At 33.9% G+C, this 20,005-nt stretch overlaps 1 protein-coding gene across 7 annotated transcripts in view; it reads right to left on the bottom strand.

Moving 5' to 3' along the window:
• Nucleotides 1–20,005, bottom strand: part of CPEB2 (cytoplasmic polyadenylation element binding protein 2) — a 64,829-nt gene that overhangs the window by 41,399 nt on the left and 3,425 nt on the right. For 2 of the 7 annotated variants that reach the window (XM_060012795.1, XM_060012794.1), the window contains exons 2-4: nucleotides 18,249–18,530; nucleotides 17,393–17,482; nucleotides 8,911–9,001 (exon numbers count right to left, since the gene is read on the bottom strand). In XM_060012795.1, the coding sequence (XP_059868778.1) occupies nucleotides 8,911–9,001; nucleotides 17,393–17,482; nucleotides 18,249–18,530 (463 nt within the window). Of the gene's footprint in view, nucleotides 1–8,910; nucleotides 9,002–17,392; nucleotides 17,483–18,239; nucleotides 18,531–20,005 lie in introns of all 7 variants that reach the window. The other 5 variants (XM_060012800.1, XM_060012798.1, XM_060012799.1 and 2 more) reach the window with 3 other exon arrangements.

A 20,005-nucleotide genomic window follows, 5' to 3' on the forward strand; every position in this document is an offset into this window, starting at 1 on the left:
AAGACCTAAACAGACATTTCTCCAAAGAAGATATACAGATTGCCAACAAACACATGAAAGAATGCTCAACATCATTAATCATTAGAGAAATGCAAATCAAAACTACAATGAGATATCATCTCACACCAGTCAGAATGGCCATCATCAAAAAATCTAGAAACGATAAATGCTGTAGAGGGTGTGGAGAAAAGGGAACACTCTTGCACTGCTGGTGGGAATGTAAATTGATACAACCACTGTGGAGAACAGTATGGAGGTTCCTTTAAAAACTACAAATAGAACTACCATATGACCCAGCAATCCCACTACTGGACATATACCCTGAGAAGACCAAAATTCAAAAAGAGTCATGTACCAAAATGTTCATTGCAGCTCTATTTACAATAGCCCGGAGATGGAAACAACCTAAGTGTCCATCATCGGATGAATGGATAAAGAAGATGTGGCACATATATACAATGGAATATTACTCAACCATAAAAAGAAACGAAACTGAGCTATTTGTAATGAGGTGGATAGACCTAGAGTCTGTCATACAGAGTGAAGTAAGTCAGAAAGAGAAAGACAAATACCGTATGCTAACACATATATATGGAATTTAAGAAAAAAAATGTCATGAAGAACCTAGGGGTAAGACAGGAATAAAGACACAGACCTACTAGAGAATGGACTTGAGGATACGGGGAGGGGGAAGGGTAAGCTGTGACAAAGCGAGAGAGAGGCATGGACATATATACACTACCAAACGTAAGGTAGATAGCTAGTGGGAAGCAGCCGCATAGCACAGGGAGATCAGCTCGGTGCTTTGTGACCGCCTGGAGGGGTGGGATAGGGAGGGTGGGAGGGAGGGAGACACAAGAGAGAAGAGATATGGGAACATATGTATATGTATAACTGATTCACTTTGTCATAAAGCAGAAACTAACACACCATTGTAAAGTAATTATACTCCAATAAAGATGTAAAAAAAAAAAAATGAATGGACAGCAAAGGATCATAAGATATTTGACGACAGCCTCCAGCATGAGAAAACAAACAAATAGAAAAGAGGAACTTAAAAGAAGCACAGACAATCCAAGGAAATGGAAAAATAATCTTCAAAACTATAATACAGTGTTTAAAGATAAATACTCCAGAGAAATAAGATCAAAGAATAAAACTAGGAACGTTTTCAGAATTTTTTAAAGAGGGTCTTAAAAGTTGTTCAGAGAAAAATTTTAAAATAAAAAAATCATTAGAAGGGTTGAAAATAAGAGATGAGGAAACCTTTCCAAAAGCAAAACAACAGATAAAGCAATGGAAATTAGAAAAGCAAATGATGCGTATAGGAGACTTAATATTTCAAGAACAGGAATTTCAGAAAGAGGTAACATAAAAAACAGAAGGGAAGAAATTATCAAAGAAATATAGTAAATTTCCAAGAACTGAAGGAAATTAATCTCTTAAATAGGATGGCTCAATGAATGTGCAGTGCAATAAATAAAACAATGAAATGGAAGGAAGGAAAGATGGAAGAAAGGAAAGAAGACAAGGGAAGAAGACAGGTAGGTAAACCCTTCCCCACCACCATACATTGGAAGACCTGCATTCATTATTACAAAATTTCAGAACCACAGGCATGAAAATATTCTAAAAGCTTCCAGTAAAAAAAGCAAAAATTTAAAAACAGAAAATAAGACAATCAATCAATCATACAAATGAACAGGTTTTATAATGGTATTATATTTACAGTAGCCCTGGAAGTAATGAAGCATTGCTTTCAATATTCTAAATTACTAATATATAATTCCACACCAGCCTATCATCTTATGTAGGTAGAATAAACATGTTTTCGTACATACAAGTCTCAAAATTTATATCCCGTCTGAAGGAAGGTTCTGTAAGACAGGCCCAATAAAACAAAGGCATAAACCATTAAGAAAGCACATGGAGATCAGGACATGAATTCCCAAGGAAAAAGGAATTCCTGGGATTAGGAAAGTCCCAAAATGACAGTTACGGTGGGCTACAAGGATACCTACAACAGCAGGAAAAAAAAAAAATCAATCTGAATGACTATTTGATGTTTTTACATGTATTGAGAGAAGCTTCAGTGTTCTATAAATATATTTTGGGATGAATTAGTGACTAGTACTTAGAAAACTAACCAAACAAACCAAAAGAGATGATGATTAATTCCAGGAAAAAGAAAGTTATATGAAAAAGAAAATGTTATAGTACAAAACATATGAAGTACACCTATGAATAATATCTGTATTATCATAGTAAATATACCCTCTAATTTAAACAAAAGTGGTCCTAAAATAATTTTGAGAGGACAGAGCAGGGAGAATGTTGGGGTATGGGTAAGTTAAAGTAGATAGTCAAAAGATAATACCTAAAATGTAGGAAATATAAAACATACACTAATTGGTAAAACAAAGTTGAAAGTGGCTACATCTAGGAAACAGGAATCAGAAGTAAACAGAGAAGAATGAGGGAAAAGACTTCTATTTTTAGCTCTGTAAGTCTTATGGCACTATTTCACTTTTTAATCTATGTACATATATTTTTCTTAACTAATTTTTTAAAAGCTAACCTGGTTGGAGGGAAGGTAAACATTGGAACCTCTCAAATATCTTATGCTTATATATTTTAAAAGAAAAGACTAGAAAAATTTTACACCAAAAATATCGAACGTGGTTATTTTAGCTTGTGGAACTATTGATGATTTCAAAACTTTTGTTTTCCGAGTTTTTCCAAATTTCTTTTAATGAATACATACTACTTTTTGTAATAAGAAAAACATTTTCAAAAGGATAAAGTCCTATACTCTGGAGGAAAAACCTTCATTAGAGATTCTCAGATCCTTTTCAAATACCATAAGCAGCTAAAATTCATAGGCCTAGTTATCCCATATACTTGCTTTTATCACTGCAAGTTCTATATAGAAAGTATTCTTTTTGTTTTTATTTTCAATTTAAAAATAAGAGTTACAAGCCCATGTTTAAAGTTCTAAGAAAGATGCTTTGTGTGAATAACAAGCTTTTAATGAACACATATATTCCCTGAATAAATGTGATTTTTAAGAAAATTCATTGTCATTTCTGTGTGATGGGTTTAAGTTTTTAAAAAAGGAACTGCAGTCTGATGTAACTCAGATCATTTAGTTGAATATTCAAAGATGCTTGGAAGAAATAACAACTATACTCTAAATTTAATAATATTTTTGCTAATTAAGACACATATCTAAAAAGAAATAAAAATTTAAAATCTCTATCCATGATACCATATTTCAAATAAGTCTTCTAAAACAAGAACTTTTACAGCCACACTTTCAAAATTTCTTTTTCAATCTGCAGGCATTACGACAGAAGGTAAACTCTTGTAAATTGTACTTTCCTTAAGATGAACTAAATTCTGAGTAGTTGGGGGTAAAGGTATCAGGTATGTCACAACAGTGATATCTCTTAAAGTCAGAATACATATAATAAAATGTATATGGCTTCTATATAAATATAATTTATTCCAAAGATAATGATTTTTTTCTCTTTATCAAAGGCCAGTGATCTACAGGAAAAAGAAAAAAAATCAATGAAGTAAAGGGAAAAGAATATGTAAATTCTACTTGCTCCTTTTTAAAACAAAAGGAAACATTTTATTGAAAAATTTAAAGCATACATAGCAATTCATCCTTAATTATCTTTTTTTGAAGACATTCTAATGAAATGATTTTTGTCGTATACTTTTTTTGGTACTTGTGAAAATTTTGACTCAGGAACCACAAGTGGCTGAAGAAAAGCAAAACTGGTTCTGAGAAATGCATGCCTCTCTCTGTCAGAGTGAATAAGCTAGGGCAGTTTAAGAGGAGCCATGTAACTACTTTGGCATGGATATTATTGGTATCAGTTTTATTTTTCACTCTGATGTATTTTAATAAATTCCACTAAAATTTTAAAAATTCTTCATAGATCTCCTTGATCTTGTTCTCCTATACGAGAGTTTCTCAAAGTGTACTCTCGTTACATAGTCTGCAATGCACAATCTCTAGGAGCAGGGTCCTGAAACCTGCCCGTTAAACATGTTCTCCAAGTTTGAGAACCTCTGTCCAGCTTAGAAGTTCTTAAGTTCAAAATGTAAGTCCTCACACCAGACTTTTAGAAATTTATACAAGTTATTTTGTGACTCTGTATTTCAATTTTATACTAAGGCAGGAGAAGAGAATCAGAGGGAAAAGAGAAGTGTCTTCTTCGAAGAAATGCAGCAAGAATTTACTTGGTACTACCAGGACCACTTAGCACCTTATAGAAGTCATTCCTTATTTTCTCAGGGGTTATTTTCCTTAAAATAAGCAGAGAGTTTTACTTCAGGAGTCTTAGAATAGGAGTTTAGCAGTCAAGTAATAAAAATGATGCTAGATATATAAAAACACATAATAAATAAAAACATTTTAAAGGCATCCACTTCTAAAATATGTTGGTATTGTAAAATCACGCTCTAAATCCTTTTTCCTGAATTCCCCTGAATTGTTCAGGGAACATTAGTAAAGGCATTGTGACTTGCTGAGACAGATCCTCCTAAGATTGTTATATAAGCTACATTTCTTCCTACTGTTCTCAAATGATCTTTTATGCGCTTAAATTAAATTTTTTTGTTCTCCCTTATGCTTTGGAGGAGGGGGTAAGCAATTTTTGGTAAAAATGCTTACACAGTAAGACCTTTTTTGTAAATTGCTGAGGGCAGAGAGGGAAGAGAGATTAACAATAATCGCTGTCTTGTTCTTTTGTTTAAAGGGGAATGCACTGACCCACACATACATAAAAAGATCACAGATTATTTAAAATAGGTATGCAAACACAAAACTGCAGAATCACAGAACTGCACTTGGCAAAGCATGATTTACTTTAACCATTAAAAGAATTCATATTTGTCCTTTCTTTGAAAAGGAAAATATTTGTCAAAAATCAAGACAGTCATCAGAAAATAGGAGGTTCATGGTGAGAAACCACTGCAGAATAAATAAAACAGATCAGTCAGTGCCACTCGTACTAAGGAAAGTATAAAACAGTGTGTTACTGTTCACAGTACAGAGGAAAAGGCAGCAGTCCCCCCCTCCCCCCCACCCTTGGACTGGCTGAGCGGTGTTATACCCAACCAGCATCAGGAAGCCCTGAACAATCTATGCCAGGACCAGTCTGCTTTCAGTTCCTCAGTTGTGATGAGCTCTTAAATACAACCTGGTCCCTTTGTCTAGGTGATACTTTCCCCCCCAATATTTTTTCATCTTTGTGCTGCTCAGGTTTCAGGTCTCAGCTTTCTTTACTCCATAGCTACGTTAGGTACCTCTACTTATTACCTCCTTGAACACTTTATAACCTCTCTCTATACTATTTCTAACACTTGTAGCTATATCTATACATAATCTGCATGTATTGCATGTATACATCATGTTATATTAGTATATTCTATGTATCTATGTATATTACACATATAAAGTCTCTCTTTCCCCCTTAGGCTGTACATTCCACAAGAACAGAGACCATGTCTGTTTCACATAATGCACAGCAGGGTCTTGGACACTGCATGGTACAAAAGTAGAATAAAAGGAACAAAAGTGGAATAAAATACATTCAGAGCCCCATCTTTGGTTGCCATCACTTCACATCTTTAAAGCCTCGACAAGACCCTTCCACCTGCTATGCTTGACTATAAAGAACTTAACATTAAACAGTGACCTACTGACTTGTAAAAACCATCAGGCTTGCATTCTGGGCTTAAGTGGGGGTGGGAGGGTCCTTCTGTTAGTATAATTAGTCAGTTATCAGTCATGTCAGTAACCTGCCATAGATTTTCTTTGGATTCCGGAGAGCTGCTTGATTGCTTTTCTATCAACATTAACTCTTACCTGAAGTACTTTCTCTTTTCCTTTAGAGAAGTAGAACCAAATGCAAATTTAGTTTTTGCCTTTCATCTCTGTGGAAGGCAGCTTCCATGATGGCCTCCGCTGATCCTTGCCTCCTAGTAGCCACAGCTCTTGAGTAGCAGACTACTCCCCAGCTGAGCAGGGCTGACCTATGTAGCTAGTAGGATGTCATGGAAATGATGGTGTGAGACTTCCGAAGCTAAATCATAGAAGACACTGGGGCATTCACCTTGAGCTTTATCATTTGCTCTGGGGGGAATCCAGCACCATGCTCTGAGGACACTCCAGCAGTCCTGTGGAGAGGTCCACATGATGAACTGAGTACTCCTACCAACAGCCTGCACTAACTTGTCAGCCACATAAGTAAGCCATCTTGAAAAAGGGTTCTACAGCCTTAGTCAAGCCTTCAGATAACTGCAGCCTCACTGATATCCTGACTGCTACCTCCTGAGATCTTCACCAGAACCAATCAGCCAAAGTGCTTCTGAATTCTAACCCACAGAAACTGCATGTGACAATAAATGTTTATTGCTGCTTTAAGCTACTAAATTTGGGGGTAATTTGTTATGCAGCAATAGATAAATAATATAATCTTTCGTTACTCAAGTTCATACAGAAAATTTTCTAGAAACTTTCACCATTAACACAAAGGGAAATAAGAAATTCATTTTTATTTTTTCAAGTTTACCCCACAACTCCCTCCTCCTTGTTCATTAGATCCCATAAGGAAGACAAAGCAAATGGTTGGTTTTTTTGAAAATATTTTAGAAGGATAAAATATGATTCATTCTGTTTTTTAGAAAAAAGAAAAGAATTTCCTTATATTAAATAGAGAATAGAATTTTCTGAAAGGGATGAAAAGATAAGAGAGATGGGATAGAGGCTGAAGTGATGACCTAAAGATCAGGAATGGAAGGGAGGAGAAGCAAATTCAGGGATTGGTTTCACCTACTTGTCATAACCTTGCTTTCGCAGATTTTACTGAGGCCCAGCACAAAGAAGATGTGTAATGATCAGAGTGTGGGGAGGAAGATACACAGTATGATATCCCAGAAGGCAGGGAAATTTGTACTAGTAATAAAAGAAAAAAACAAGTGGAAGCACTTGGTATCAAGATAATTTTTAAAAGGTATATGATGGCAATTTGGCAGAAGTACCAGTCTTATTTCTTAATTCTATGTGGAGAAGCATTCTCAAAATGTTTTTTTCTTTTATTTTTTTTCTCTGTTCCCTGTCATAATAAGTGTAGAACATAAAATACTCCAATTAGAAACAGAGATGATTCCTAAAGGTGGTGATAAGCATGTTTTTCCCCTTCCCACATCCAAAGATAATTTTTCTAACAAAATAATTCTGAATTAACTTGAGGTTTTTAATTACTAAATTCCTCTTAGCCTTATGCTTCTTCCATTTTCTTTTTCAAAGTCTTCTTTCTAGGTTTTCCTCCACTTTTATTATATAACAGGCTAGAAAAAAAAGAAAAACTGAGATAATTAATAGTGAGATAATGTTTTCTCTTAACATGTTCAAAGGGCTTTTTTAAGGAAGACTGGGAGAAACAACAATGAAAAAGTTTTAATTATTCACTGGTAACAGTTAATACTGACTTTATCTTGTATTAGAATTTCTAAGGGTTTTCTATCTACAGAAGGCAAGGAAATAAACAGAGGGAAATTCTTCATAATCACAAGCTGCTTGCCGGTTTCTATTCTTAAACAGTGGATCCAAGACAAATGCCACTGGAACTGTCGGGATAACAGTGAAAAAAAACAAGCCCTCAACTACAGATACTCAAAAAATTAGGCTGAATTTTAGTTAGAAGCAACCGCTCTCAAAAAAACGAAAACCAAAAATCAAAATATAACTATCATTATTAGTTTGTGAGCAGAATTAACATTATCACACATCACTGACAATCACCAATGATCCCCTGAGCTTCTCTAACAATAAAGGAAATAGACAAGAAACTCCTTCACAAGCAAAATCCAGAATCAGAACAAAAATGTTTAGATATCTGATCAATATTGCCAACTGAGCCACAGCCATCATCTTGCTGCCAACTCTGAAGTTCTAGAGTTTTTAGGCTAACTCTTGTAAGGTAATTCTTGGCTTTACAGAATTAAAGACGGAAAGATTACAAAGTAACCCGTGGTTTTGACTCAATGAGAGATGTTGAGCCAGAACCAACCAGTTAAGCTGCTCCTGAATTCCCGACGCCCAGAAACTGTGTGAGGTAATAAACGTTTATTGTTTTAAGCTGCTAAGTTTGGGGATTGTTTATTAGGCAGCAACAGACAACTAACATCTCTCATCACAAGTTCACACCGTTTGCTAGATTTTCACCACTAATGTAAAAGGCAAGGAGGTATTTTTTATGAAGAAATATAAAATAATTACTAACATGTAATGTGCAGACAAATGAAAACAAGTATGTTAACGGAATTTCTTCAGATACAGTTAACTGTAACTGTGATGAGACTGATAGTGTAAGATTAGTGGGGCTGATTCTTTTTCCTAATCTGCTCCAACTTTTACGAATAGCTTCTCTACCTTGAAACACTTTCAAATCCCTATGATATGACAGGTAGACGAAAAATGACAAGGGAAGCTAACCTAGAACAATTTTAGGATGGAATTACTGTAAACTGCAAATTCAAGTATTCCAAGAAAGTTATTATTATTTTTTAATATTTCTGTATTTGAAAGAATTCTAGAATAGTGACTATAACACCTTTAGATCCATTCTTCATCCTTTGGTGAACAGACGAGCATCTTTAAACAGTGGCTTTTTCTTAAACAACAAGTCAAGAGAGTAGGTTTACATTTCTCGCTGTATAAACTGACATAAAGCTAAATAAGGAAAAAGTATGACCTTTCATAAAAACAAGGGTTCTTATTAACAAACAGAATTTTATAGATGAGATAGGTGTTACTTAGTGCTCATTTTCATGTGAAAAATGATAAGCAGACAAAATGGTAGATAATATAAGAAAATAAAAATCACTTACCCTTAAGAGGATCATGCTCTGCTCTCATAATATCAATAAGGGAATTTTCCAGAGAGTGCATATTCAAACTGTCATACATTCTACTTCGATCCTAGAAGAGAAGAAAAAAAAGAATATAATCTACGCAATTTTTTCAGAAAGTGATGATTAAATACTATCTAAATCTTCTTACATAAAAGAGGACATCTGACTAATATAATATTACTAGTCAGTTTGCATCCCAAGACAATACCAATAACTAAGGATCCCATGAGCTACAATATCTCTTGTACTGGAGGACAATATATTTCATACATTTACCTCCAAAATCACATATCAAAAGCAATCTTATTTCATTGGCAGTATTAATGCAATATAGTAAAATAATTTCTCTTGTTATCATTCTCAACTTATAAACATTTCTGAAATGTTATACGCACAAAAAGCATTTTTAGTTGTTATTTAACTTTTAAACTTTTCACATATATCTAGGAATTCAGATGCTGGCACTTGAAAAATAAACATTTGAGGTGAAAGGGCTTAATTCCATAGTGCACCATACTTTAAACATCTATCAAACATCATATGTTATTTGATTTAATAGTCAGAATTTCATAATAATGAATGCATAAACATCTTAAACAATAAAAATAAAAAACATGAAATACCAATATTGGAACCAAGACTAACATCTAGAATACTTATATTTAAATCTTGCTCTCTGAAATCCTCACATATTGGCCTCTGCATTTCTAAATCTTCCCTACCCTCTACCCACCCCTGCAAAAAAGGAAGGTGGGGAGAAAAGGGTGAAAGAATTCTCATTGCAGCAAGTTTCCTATATCATCAAGTCTCAGAGCAAAGTCCTGTGTGTAGCTGGAAGTTTTCTTTGCTGTATGTTATATACCTCAACTTGCTTACTAGAAGGAATTTGATTCTTTAATGCCCATGAATATATACTGTATTCTGCTCAATATATACTCAATATACTTGAACAAATACATATATAGGGAACCATTACAGCAAGCCCTGGCCTGTGCTCCTCAAATCACCAAGCAGTCTATTCCCAAAATATGTCAGTGCCAGCCCCCACTCATTTAGGTATGTGCGTGTATGTGTGCTTGTGCAGTGTATGTAAATGAAGGAGAGGCAGGGCAGGCCATTTTTAACTCTCAAAAAATGATTAACATAGAAAAAGGAAAGGGAAGAACTGGAAAAGTGGAAAAAACGTTTCCACAGAAATCAGAATGAGGCACTTCTTAACCTGGGTCTCTGAGCTTCAAGAAGGACCATGAAATCTGTGAGAGTATATATAATGTTCTGTACATGCATGTACACATATTTTTTTTCAGAAAAGGTTTATGGCTTTCATTAGTTTTCCAAAGGAGTCCACAATCCGGAGAAGATCCAGAACCAATCTTTTAGAAAGCTGAGGAAAAACATAAGAAGATTTCCTGAGAATATGTTGATTTTTTATTCTACTTTGATGTTTAAATCAGGGTTGGGAGCTTTTTAAAGCTAGGGGGACAGAATCACTACTGTAGACTAAACAAGTTGCTGTCAAAGTATTTGAAAGTGTGAAAAGTAACAGTGAATGGAAAGAGTGCTAGACTTGGAGGATCTTACTGGAGTTTTATCACTAATTACCTACATTAGTACCCCTTACTTATTTTTATTTAAAGACTACTGAGATATAACACACCCATCAGTAACAGGTGTTCACTAGAACAATGATCTTGATTGGTGAGGGAGGCACAGAGAATCACTAAGCTATAACAGTGGTTCTCAAACTTGAATATGCTTCAGAAACATCTGGAAGGCTTGTTAAACACACAGGTTGCTGGGACTCATCGACAGTCTGATTCAGTAAGTTTGGAGTAGCCCCTGAGCATTTGTATTTCCAGTAAGTAACCAGGTGATACCGAGACTACTGGTCCAAAGACCATACTTTAAGAAGCACTGAGCTTCTTAACCTGAAGCTACTGAACCTTTTTAGGCTCTGTTCCATCTTCTAAAAAATAAAATAATCATGTCGAACTAGCCAATGCCTAAGGTCCACTTTAAGAATAATAGAAATAATAGAAAAGCAAAGACTCGAAGTAGTATATAATAAATAAAACCGGAATAGAGAAGAGCAAAAATGAGCAAATATGTCCACCTTTGTGTTTCTACTGTACTTGTTCATAGCTAATTTTTTGGTTTTCCTGCCTCTGCCACTACACTTCTAAGCTAATTAGGGGTAGGGACCTTCTAATTATGGAAATAGCTAGCTCTCAAATGTTTGTTGAATGAATAGTACTTTATCTTTACCATAAAAACTTTGCAAAAATGTTTAAGTTTAGCTCAGTGAGGGCAAAGACTGCACTTTTAAATGGTAATTATAAAGGACCATAAAGCCTTCTCAGAATCCTCCGTGGAATAGGTACTCAAATGTTAAGTAACTAAACTGAGACAAGTAGCAGATATTAATGTGACCTTGCTATCAACTTCAATCTCCAACCACACAATGAAAGATTAAGTACTACTATATTCAAAGCTCCAAAATGTACTTAAAATAGAATTTAGGGGCTTCCCTGGTAGTGCCATGGTTAAGAATCCGCCTGCCAATGCAGGGGACACGGGTTTGAGCCCAGGTCTGGGAAGATCCCACATGCCGTGGAGCAACTGAGCCCGTGCGCCACAACTACTGAGCCTGCACTCTAGAGCCCGCGAGCCGCAACTATGAGCCTGTGCACCACAATTACTAAAGCCCATGCGCCTAGAGTCGGTGCTCCGCAACAAGAGAAGCCACGGCAATGAGAAGCCCGCGCACCACAATGAAGAGTAGCCCCTGCTTGCTGCAACTAGAGAAAGCCTGCATGCAGCAATGAAGACCCAACGCAGCCAAAAAAATAAAATAAAAAATATTAAAAAAAATAGAATTTAAAAAGGAAACTGTCAAGACAAAAATTGTTCATGTAATTGAGCAAAAAAATCTCAAAAGGTATCCTGTATCATATAGGTTCTAAGATGGAGTATATTCTAGATACTTTATATTCTATTTAACTTAAATTCTTGCAAAGAAAATGTGTTATGGTTCAGAGCTATCTTCTCAGGCTGATGTTTTCTGAACAGAATCAGATCATGCCCCGTCTTTAGTCAACCTATGAACTCAATTAATGGTGACTATTAATACCACCCAAATGATATTTCCCACACAACTTCTATTTATTTATTTTTTTGGCCAGCCACTACTTCCATTCCAAAGAGTATGCTCTTGCTTTAGAGCACAGCAAAATTAATGTAGAATCCTACACAACTGTCAATGCCATGGACAATATTTAAGGTATGAGGAGAAAACATTTAAGCAAGCTATTCAATAAATATCAGTGACTACTATATGTCAACTCTGATAACTCTTATTCAAAAACAAGCTGCATGTATTTATATCTTTAGCTTTAATGCGTACATCCAACTGAAATAGTGAGATGCCCACTTATAAGGTCCCTTATTTTCCTTTGCATATCAAGTCTTTCATCATAAAACAAACTCCTACTTCAGCAAAGAAAACAGCAAAGCTATTTTAAAACTGTTAACTAAGTTATACTTTATTAAGCATCAGCTGCATCCCACATGATTTTTAAATCACTAAGCACAAAATAGCCTTGAGCAGGCAAAGAGCTCATGACATCTCAAAAGTCACTTTCTGGATAATGAAACCTAGAGGTTCATGTTAAAAACATACAGATAATTCCATTAAGTAAAGTGTGGGGATTAAAATACGACTTCTGAAAAAAACAAAAACAAATCTGATAAGACAAACACTCAGGCATTCTTCTGAAATAGGGATATTAGAAAAAATTGTGTTCACATAAACTGCCATTGGTTCAAAAACTAAATGGAAATCCTGAAACCATTTTAAAGTAACCATAAATGCACCAACACTGATTACCATTAAAAAAATATGGAAAATCATGGCAATGTAACTAACATTTATTACTACATGGCTATTTGAAAACAGCCAAGATATTTCATAAAAGTAAGAATCTCTATCAGGAAAAGTTTACCCAAATCTACTTTAAGTATGAAAGATATGTGGCAAAGAATCAACTAACTGGGCTTTCAGAAACTGAGATTACAGTATCCCACAACAAAAATGAACAGGCAAAAATTAGAACACAATGGTGGAAAAACTGTAATTTCTTATATTCTAATATTTTATTATTTTCTTCAACCCAGAAATTTGCAAAGACTTACGGAAGCAACAGTGAAGTCCTAGAAAGACTAAAAAACATAGAAAGAACAAAGTCATCCTAATTTTAAAAAGGATGACCTGAGAAAGATTATAAATGCTGAAAATAACTAATGTGTTCAACAATGATATTAAAATACAACAAAAGGAATTTGAACTTAATTAAAAGGGAACTTTTTAATGGGATGCTGTATTTTTGCTTTGACATATCCAAAACCCTGTTTTATTTCAAAAGAAGTGATTAAGTAGAAGCTTTTCCTTTTGACAGTGATGTATCCTTCCTAAGAAAAAGGAGGTGGATTATAGAAAAAACATGCATCATCATATTTAAAGTTATACCAATGCTTGGTCATATATTCTTCTGCCTAGGTAGATCAACTTTTGTTGTATTTTTGTATTTAGTCATCCAATTTTTCCTTTAAAATAAAAAAGCAAATTTGTACTAATATTGTTCTCAATTTTAACACTGATTATACATTTCTCATTACATTCTGCTATCGCACTATATTGAATTAGCAGATGATGTGTTGCTCTGCCTCACTATACAACGTGGCTCTCAATCTCATACTCTCTAGTTGTTCCACACAGATATTTCTTACTCATCCAGCTGGACTTTCATCTTCTCTAAGGCAAAGAACACTATTTCACCCATATATCCTAAGGGTAATTAAAGTACTACCACATATACAATGAATATACATTTCTCGACCTTTCTTCGTTATTCTGATCCTCAACAAAGTACTATAACAGTGATTTTCAAAAAAAATTAAAAAAAAATTTTTGAAGCCGCAAATGGCCAAAGCTAATCTAGTATCCACAATGGTTAAATAAAATGGAAAGGTAAGTAGAAAATATTTGGGGTAAGAATGTATCAAGTACAATTAAAGAACTGAACAAGGATAGGAAACATAAAAAGGATCCATTACTTAAGCAGGTATAACAGGTCCCTTTCTGTCTCATTTTCAGTAGGTGTGACAGTTTGACAACAACTAATGTCCCTATAACTCATCTAATTTAAGAATCACAACTTAAGGAATGTTTTATTAAATGAAAAATTGGACTTGGTCTTGTTTTTTTTTGTATAAGGTGAATAAAGTCTCCAAATAATGTATTTTTCTGAGAGGTCCCCATATTATCATTTATCATGTTACCATAACAGCGTGGATATTAAAGATTAGCAGAAAATATCTTCAATTAATTCAAGATAGTTTATGTGACATGATCAGGAACCGCAAGCAGAACTTCTGTAAGACCAAAAGTTTAGAGCTAAATATATAGATAATCCCCCAGCTAGAGAGCAGGCCAACGCTCATAGCCTTCACAGGCTATATTACAATTTTGAAGGCATCATGTTGCTTTGTTTACAAAAAACTGATATTCCATATGTAAACTTCTAAGTAATAACCTCAACTACTAGTATATTTACTCTTGATTTAAAATATTCAAGTATTAATGAATAAATATGCTGTAGCCTTATTATCTACCTGAAAGATTCAATTTTAAGGTAATTTAGAATTTATACTTTTGAGTATGACTTCTTGCAAGGGTAACTAGCTAATAGCATTTTAAAGAAAAGTAATTCTTAGCCTTGAAGAAATTAATAAGACTATCTAACATTCATTTTAAAGTCAGAAGTGTGTATAACAATTTATATTTGTTTTTAAGAAGTTTTAAATTTAAAGCTTTTCCATAAAAAAATAGGCCATTTTAAATAAGGAAATGCCAATCTGAAAAATTTTACATACAACTGAAATAAAAGCTACAAAACTACAAAATCTTTCCCATTTACTAAATTCAATTACATGTCCAGCTCTTGGTATATTTAATTAAAGCCAGGTACAAGAATTAAGACTTTAGTTCTAGAATTTAGTACATTTTAGGCTTAAATCAATTTGAGACCAAAAGAAATAAAAAAGTTAAATGTTTTTAAACAACGTATTTGTTAACTAAATTTTATTGGTATTAAAATGTTATATATGATGAGAAAATATCAGGACTGAAAATAATCTACCCAGATATTTAAGCATCTAAGTATTTTCTATAATTTTAACTTTGTCCAATAGTGAGGAACTACCCAACTGTTTAAGATACCAAATGCAGTTTGTAGCTTTTGCTGTATTTCTAAGAACCTCAACTTCAAATACCTCAACCTTTTATGGAAAGATAGAAACACAGAACAAATTTAGTATAATAAGTACCCTTAGGGTACTCAAAGGATACAACAACATTGCTTTTAAGACCACGTGGGAGGTCATACAGGATACCTCCACTGCTTGGGACCAATGCCCACTGCTTCCTCCCCAATAAACCAAGACCCTTGTATTCTAAAAATAAAGGAGGGGGGAGCAGGAAGCAGGGAGCAAAAGAAATGGCCACAATAGATGAAAGAAATCATAAGAGCTGGCTAAAAAGGCCTTACACCATCTAGTTCAAGGTCTTCCTTTTATAGATAAGGAAACTATGACCCCAAGAGATGAAAGCCCATAGACTGTGTCATCCAGTGTCACAAACTGTGAAAGGAAGAATAAGAAGATTCAGGTTTCAGACCTCCTTTCCTTCTAGTTCAGTTTACTTTCCACTATCTTTTTCTTCACCATTCTTTTCAACTTCATCATCACATCTCTGGATCAAGAGTCCACAGGGAATGCCAATATCTTAGCAGTTTACCAAAAAAAATTAACCTTCAGCATCAAAATCCTTTTTCCTAAAATGAATTTACCTAAAATCATAGGTTATAAAATAGGTAAGAGCAGAGAGTCTTTGAAGTCTAAGTGGGAGGGCTCACCCTCATCCTGTGGCCCTCATCCTGTGGCAGCCCCAGGGGCACCTCTGCAGAGCCCAGTTTGAAAATTTCCCTTTCATTTTCACCTCTATCTACTCTAGCATTATTCTACCAACTGAAGCTATCTTAATAACCTAATTTCTCAACATCTGTCCCCCACCCCCATGGATCCTCATGGGAGCTAATCTTCTTTCTCCATAGATATATATCCCTCGCACATATCCTCTTGCTTCTTCCTGCACCAGCTTTTCAAATAATTATGTCCTTTCCTGTCTAAAAACATGTCCCTTGCCACCTTCAAAATTATTATAATTTTCCTCTTCTAACATACCATCTCCTAGGCATTTATGTATTTAATTTGAACACCATAAAAGTGCTACCATAAAAATATCACTAATATGGCCTAACTGAGCCAGAGTAGAGAAGAGAAATATATGGATAACATTACAACATTAACAAGACAATAAATTACAAATTACATGAGACAATTACTTATTTCTAAGTGGAGACCCTGGCAGGACTACTTTGGTAAGTAGGTAGGACTTGTTTAAAACTAGTGCTAATGGTTGATTATTGAAGTTACTGCCAACCTGCCAGGTTAGAATGATATTTACAAATGCAATATTAATCTATTTATACAGTCCTTACTTGTAAAATGATTTCATGTTGATAAAGTAACTAAGGATAACAGAGCTCCTTTCAGTGGACTCCCACAATGTCAAGTCTATGCTCATTCAAACTTGGGCTCTGTACGAAAGAATCCTCTTATGTGAGGACTGAGTGTTCTATTTGTCCTGAAATAATTCTCATCAGCTGGTACCCAGTATGCATTCAAATTTCATCTGCAGAAGAGAGATAGCATTTTGTAACCACAAAGGACTTGAAGGTAATTTGATTAAGACTGACTCTCAGCTTTTCGACTCAGAGCTTTTCCATAGGAAACTGATTATTTGGAAGAAGACAGTATATAATAGCAGTAACAAAATTTAGAATAGAGAAATACTATAAAGTTTTTTATAAAGGTAAAACCTGAACTAAGGGCTTTCTTAGAAATACATCTCAAGACAAATACAGCAGATTTCATGAAAAAAGTTTACCAAAAAATTTTATATATCATTTATGAAATGTAAGATTAGATATTAAGTAAACATATGATTTTATACCTAATTGCAAATGATTCTGAAAAGAGATAAAATGTGTTCAGTTTGACTGATGTTTAAAGTCAGGTGCTCTTGGGTATAGGATTCCTTTCTCCAAAAACAAATTTATTATGTTTAGGACATACAAAATGATTATGAATTACTTTTAAATTTAAAAATGAAGCATTTTACATTAAATAGTTTAAGTGACCCTTTAAAAATAAATTGCTTTAATGCTCTCTGACATATGCTTAAATAGGTATAATTGGAAAATAAATAATAAATCCTACTCATAATACAAATACTAAACTCCTAGCCAAAATCCTGAAAAATATACACTGTCCAGCCTACCTGGTCTATTCTGGATGTTCCGGCTGCAGTGCACCAACTATCTTGGAGTGAATCTGAGCCCCAAGCTGGCAACTGCAAACTAGATCTCACCTTCAATAGCATAGAAGTTTTCATCAGAAATAAGCAGTTCTCTTCCCCATAACCACCCACAAAAAAAAAAAAAAAAGAAGAATGAAAAGAAAAAAACAATCAAAGTTTTTTCTATCTTGTATCCTTGTTCCATCCTCTAACAGTTTTAAGGGAAAAATATCTCATTTTAAATAGTCATAAGGGGACTTTATTAACCTATAATATCAGCAAAATATTAAAAGCCCTGAAAAAAATGTCTAATCATTATAAGTATTAGGCCACATTTAGGAAAAAAAAAGTCACTGAACCAGTGAACAAATTTTAATTCTATGTAAAAAGTCCTAATGTTATTTTTTCATGATCGTAGCTGTACTAACTACATTTGAATATACATACAGCTGACCATAGTTATATTTATGCACAATTACGAAACATTTTAGTTCAGCTATACTGGAGGAGAAACTCATTTTGGTGGCCTGTTAAAGATTAATGAATTAAGGCATTCTTAAGGAGCTGCCAAGTGAGAGCTTCAATATGAATTTAAGAAATACAGCAGGGTTTTCTACACTTTATGAAGCTTATTTTCTATTATGTGTTTAGAGATTTTTTTAGTCTCAATTTTTTTGTATAGGTATTTTATCCTTTGATAATCAAATTATATGCTTAAAAATTAGAGCTTTCTCTTTTTTAATCCGTTAATTTTACCATACTATTACTACTGCCACCCCCAATTTCCTATTTTGAAAGATTAACATTAGAAATAAGGCCATTTACATACCATTCTTACCTGTAAGGGTAAGAGCGTATTACTATTGTTGTCTGTTCTGAACACATTATCTTCAATCCAAGATTTTGGAGTCAGTGATGGAGTAGAGCGAGTAAATTTCGGCGGTGCTATGACATTACCAGAAAACGGTTTCTTCAATGGAGATATCTGATTCATAGTTCCTGGAATTCCCATGTTTCCAGTTCTACGATGATCTCTGCCATGCATTGCTCCCCACGACATACTTCCAGTGCCCCAGCCACTGCTTTGATGGTTGCTCCAAGGAGATTGTTTTAGAAGAGGCTGGGGAAAATACATCTATTTAAATTATAAGCATTTAAAGAGTTTATAATTCAAATTTAGGCCTGAGCTAAGAATTTATATGATCTTAAAATAATGAAATATATAAAGGCAACAGAATATATCATAACTAGTTTATAAAAAGTAATAGGCTTGACATCTTGCTTATGAAAACATATTCATTTAATGCTGAGTTTTCATACTCTTGTCTACTATAAATTATAATGAATCAAGTAGATATTTCATGACACTCATTAAAATAGAACCATGCAGTTACTTTTTTTTCCCCTTTAGAGAGAACTGTATAAATGACAGATATGAAGAAAAAAATACTTTAAAATTGAAATTAACTTTGAAGATCCTTACAGATATAACCTACACTATGATCTTAAAGCAACTATGTTCCGCTAAGCACAGAACTAAAAATATGATCGTTATCAATTAAAATATACCAATCATATGAGTGAAATATCTAGACTTTAGGTTTCTAAAACAAACTGTACCACTGCAAAAGTGGATAATAACATTTGGTGTTATTCTACTGCACAGATTAAAAATGCCTTTTGAGATAGGGAAAATATAGCAAATATGTCTTTTTTTTTGCACTGCTTATTCAACTTTTAAGATATTTTATTCCGGTTTTAATGTAGTGTCTTTTAAATTTTCATAGTTTTTACTTCACTTAATTATCCATGAACTGTTAAATAATTATCTGATATTACCCATAGGTGGATACACTAAGATAAACAACTATATACTTTGATCATTCTAGTAAAGATCTTAGTAATACAAGTCTCCATGAACTTTATTCATTTTCAAAAGTAAAGTAATATTCCAAACTCTAACCAATAGCAAGAAAAGTTAAGTCATCAAAGAATGAAAAATTCACCAAGAGGCTACAACTGTAGATTGTGAAAAGTATTAATTGCTAGCAATTTTACAGTCAATAAGCTTATAATTTAATAATTTTGTGCCAACATTTAGCCAAAGGGAGTATGGGTCGTGCACTTAACTATAAGTCAATAAGTTATTTTAAGTCAAGCACTCTTAATATTAAACCTGCTTATTTTTTTTTCTGCAAACCTGGTCTGTAGTGCCTATTACTTATTAAAATTTTTTTAATGCTAATATAATCATGAATATATACTACCCTTTCCCCTTCTATGTAGTTCAAAAGGATAGCTAAGGGACCACGGACATATTCCATTCTTCAGGACCTTACTTTCATCACTGATGCAGTGCTCAAAGTTCTCTTCCAGTGACCTAAAATTCCATATAACAGCTGTGACCTCTTACACTCCATTGCAAGACCCATCTTTTGACAAAAAGCAGATTATAGTTAAATATGGATCTTGGTATATGGTCTTCTAGTGATATACCAAGGCCTTAAGAATACAAAAATACCTACAGATAATTTTCTGTGGCAAGTTTCCAGTTAAAAAACGAAGACCCTGACACCCAAAAGACAGTTGCTCAAG

Source organism: Delphinus delphis, chromosome 5, assembly GCF_949987515.2.
Source record: "Delphinus delphis chromosome 5, mDelDel1.2, whole genome shotgun sequence".
NCBI classification, from domain to species: Eukaryota; Metazoa; Chordata; class Mammalia; order Artiodactyla; family Delphinidae; genus Delphinus; species Delphinus delphis.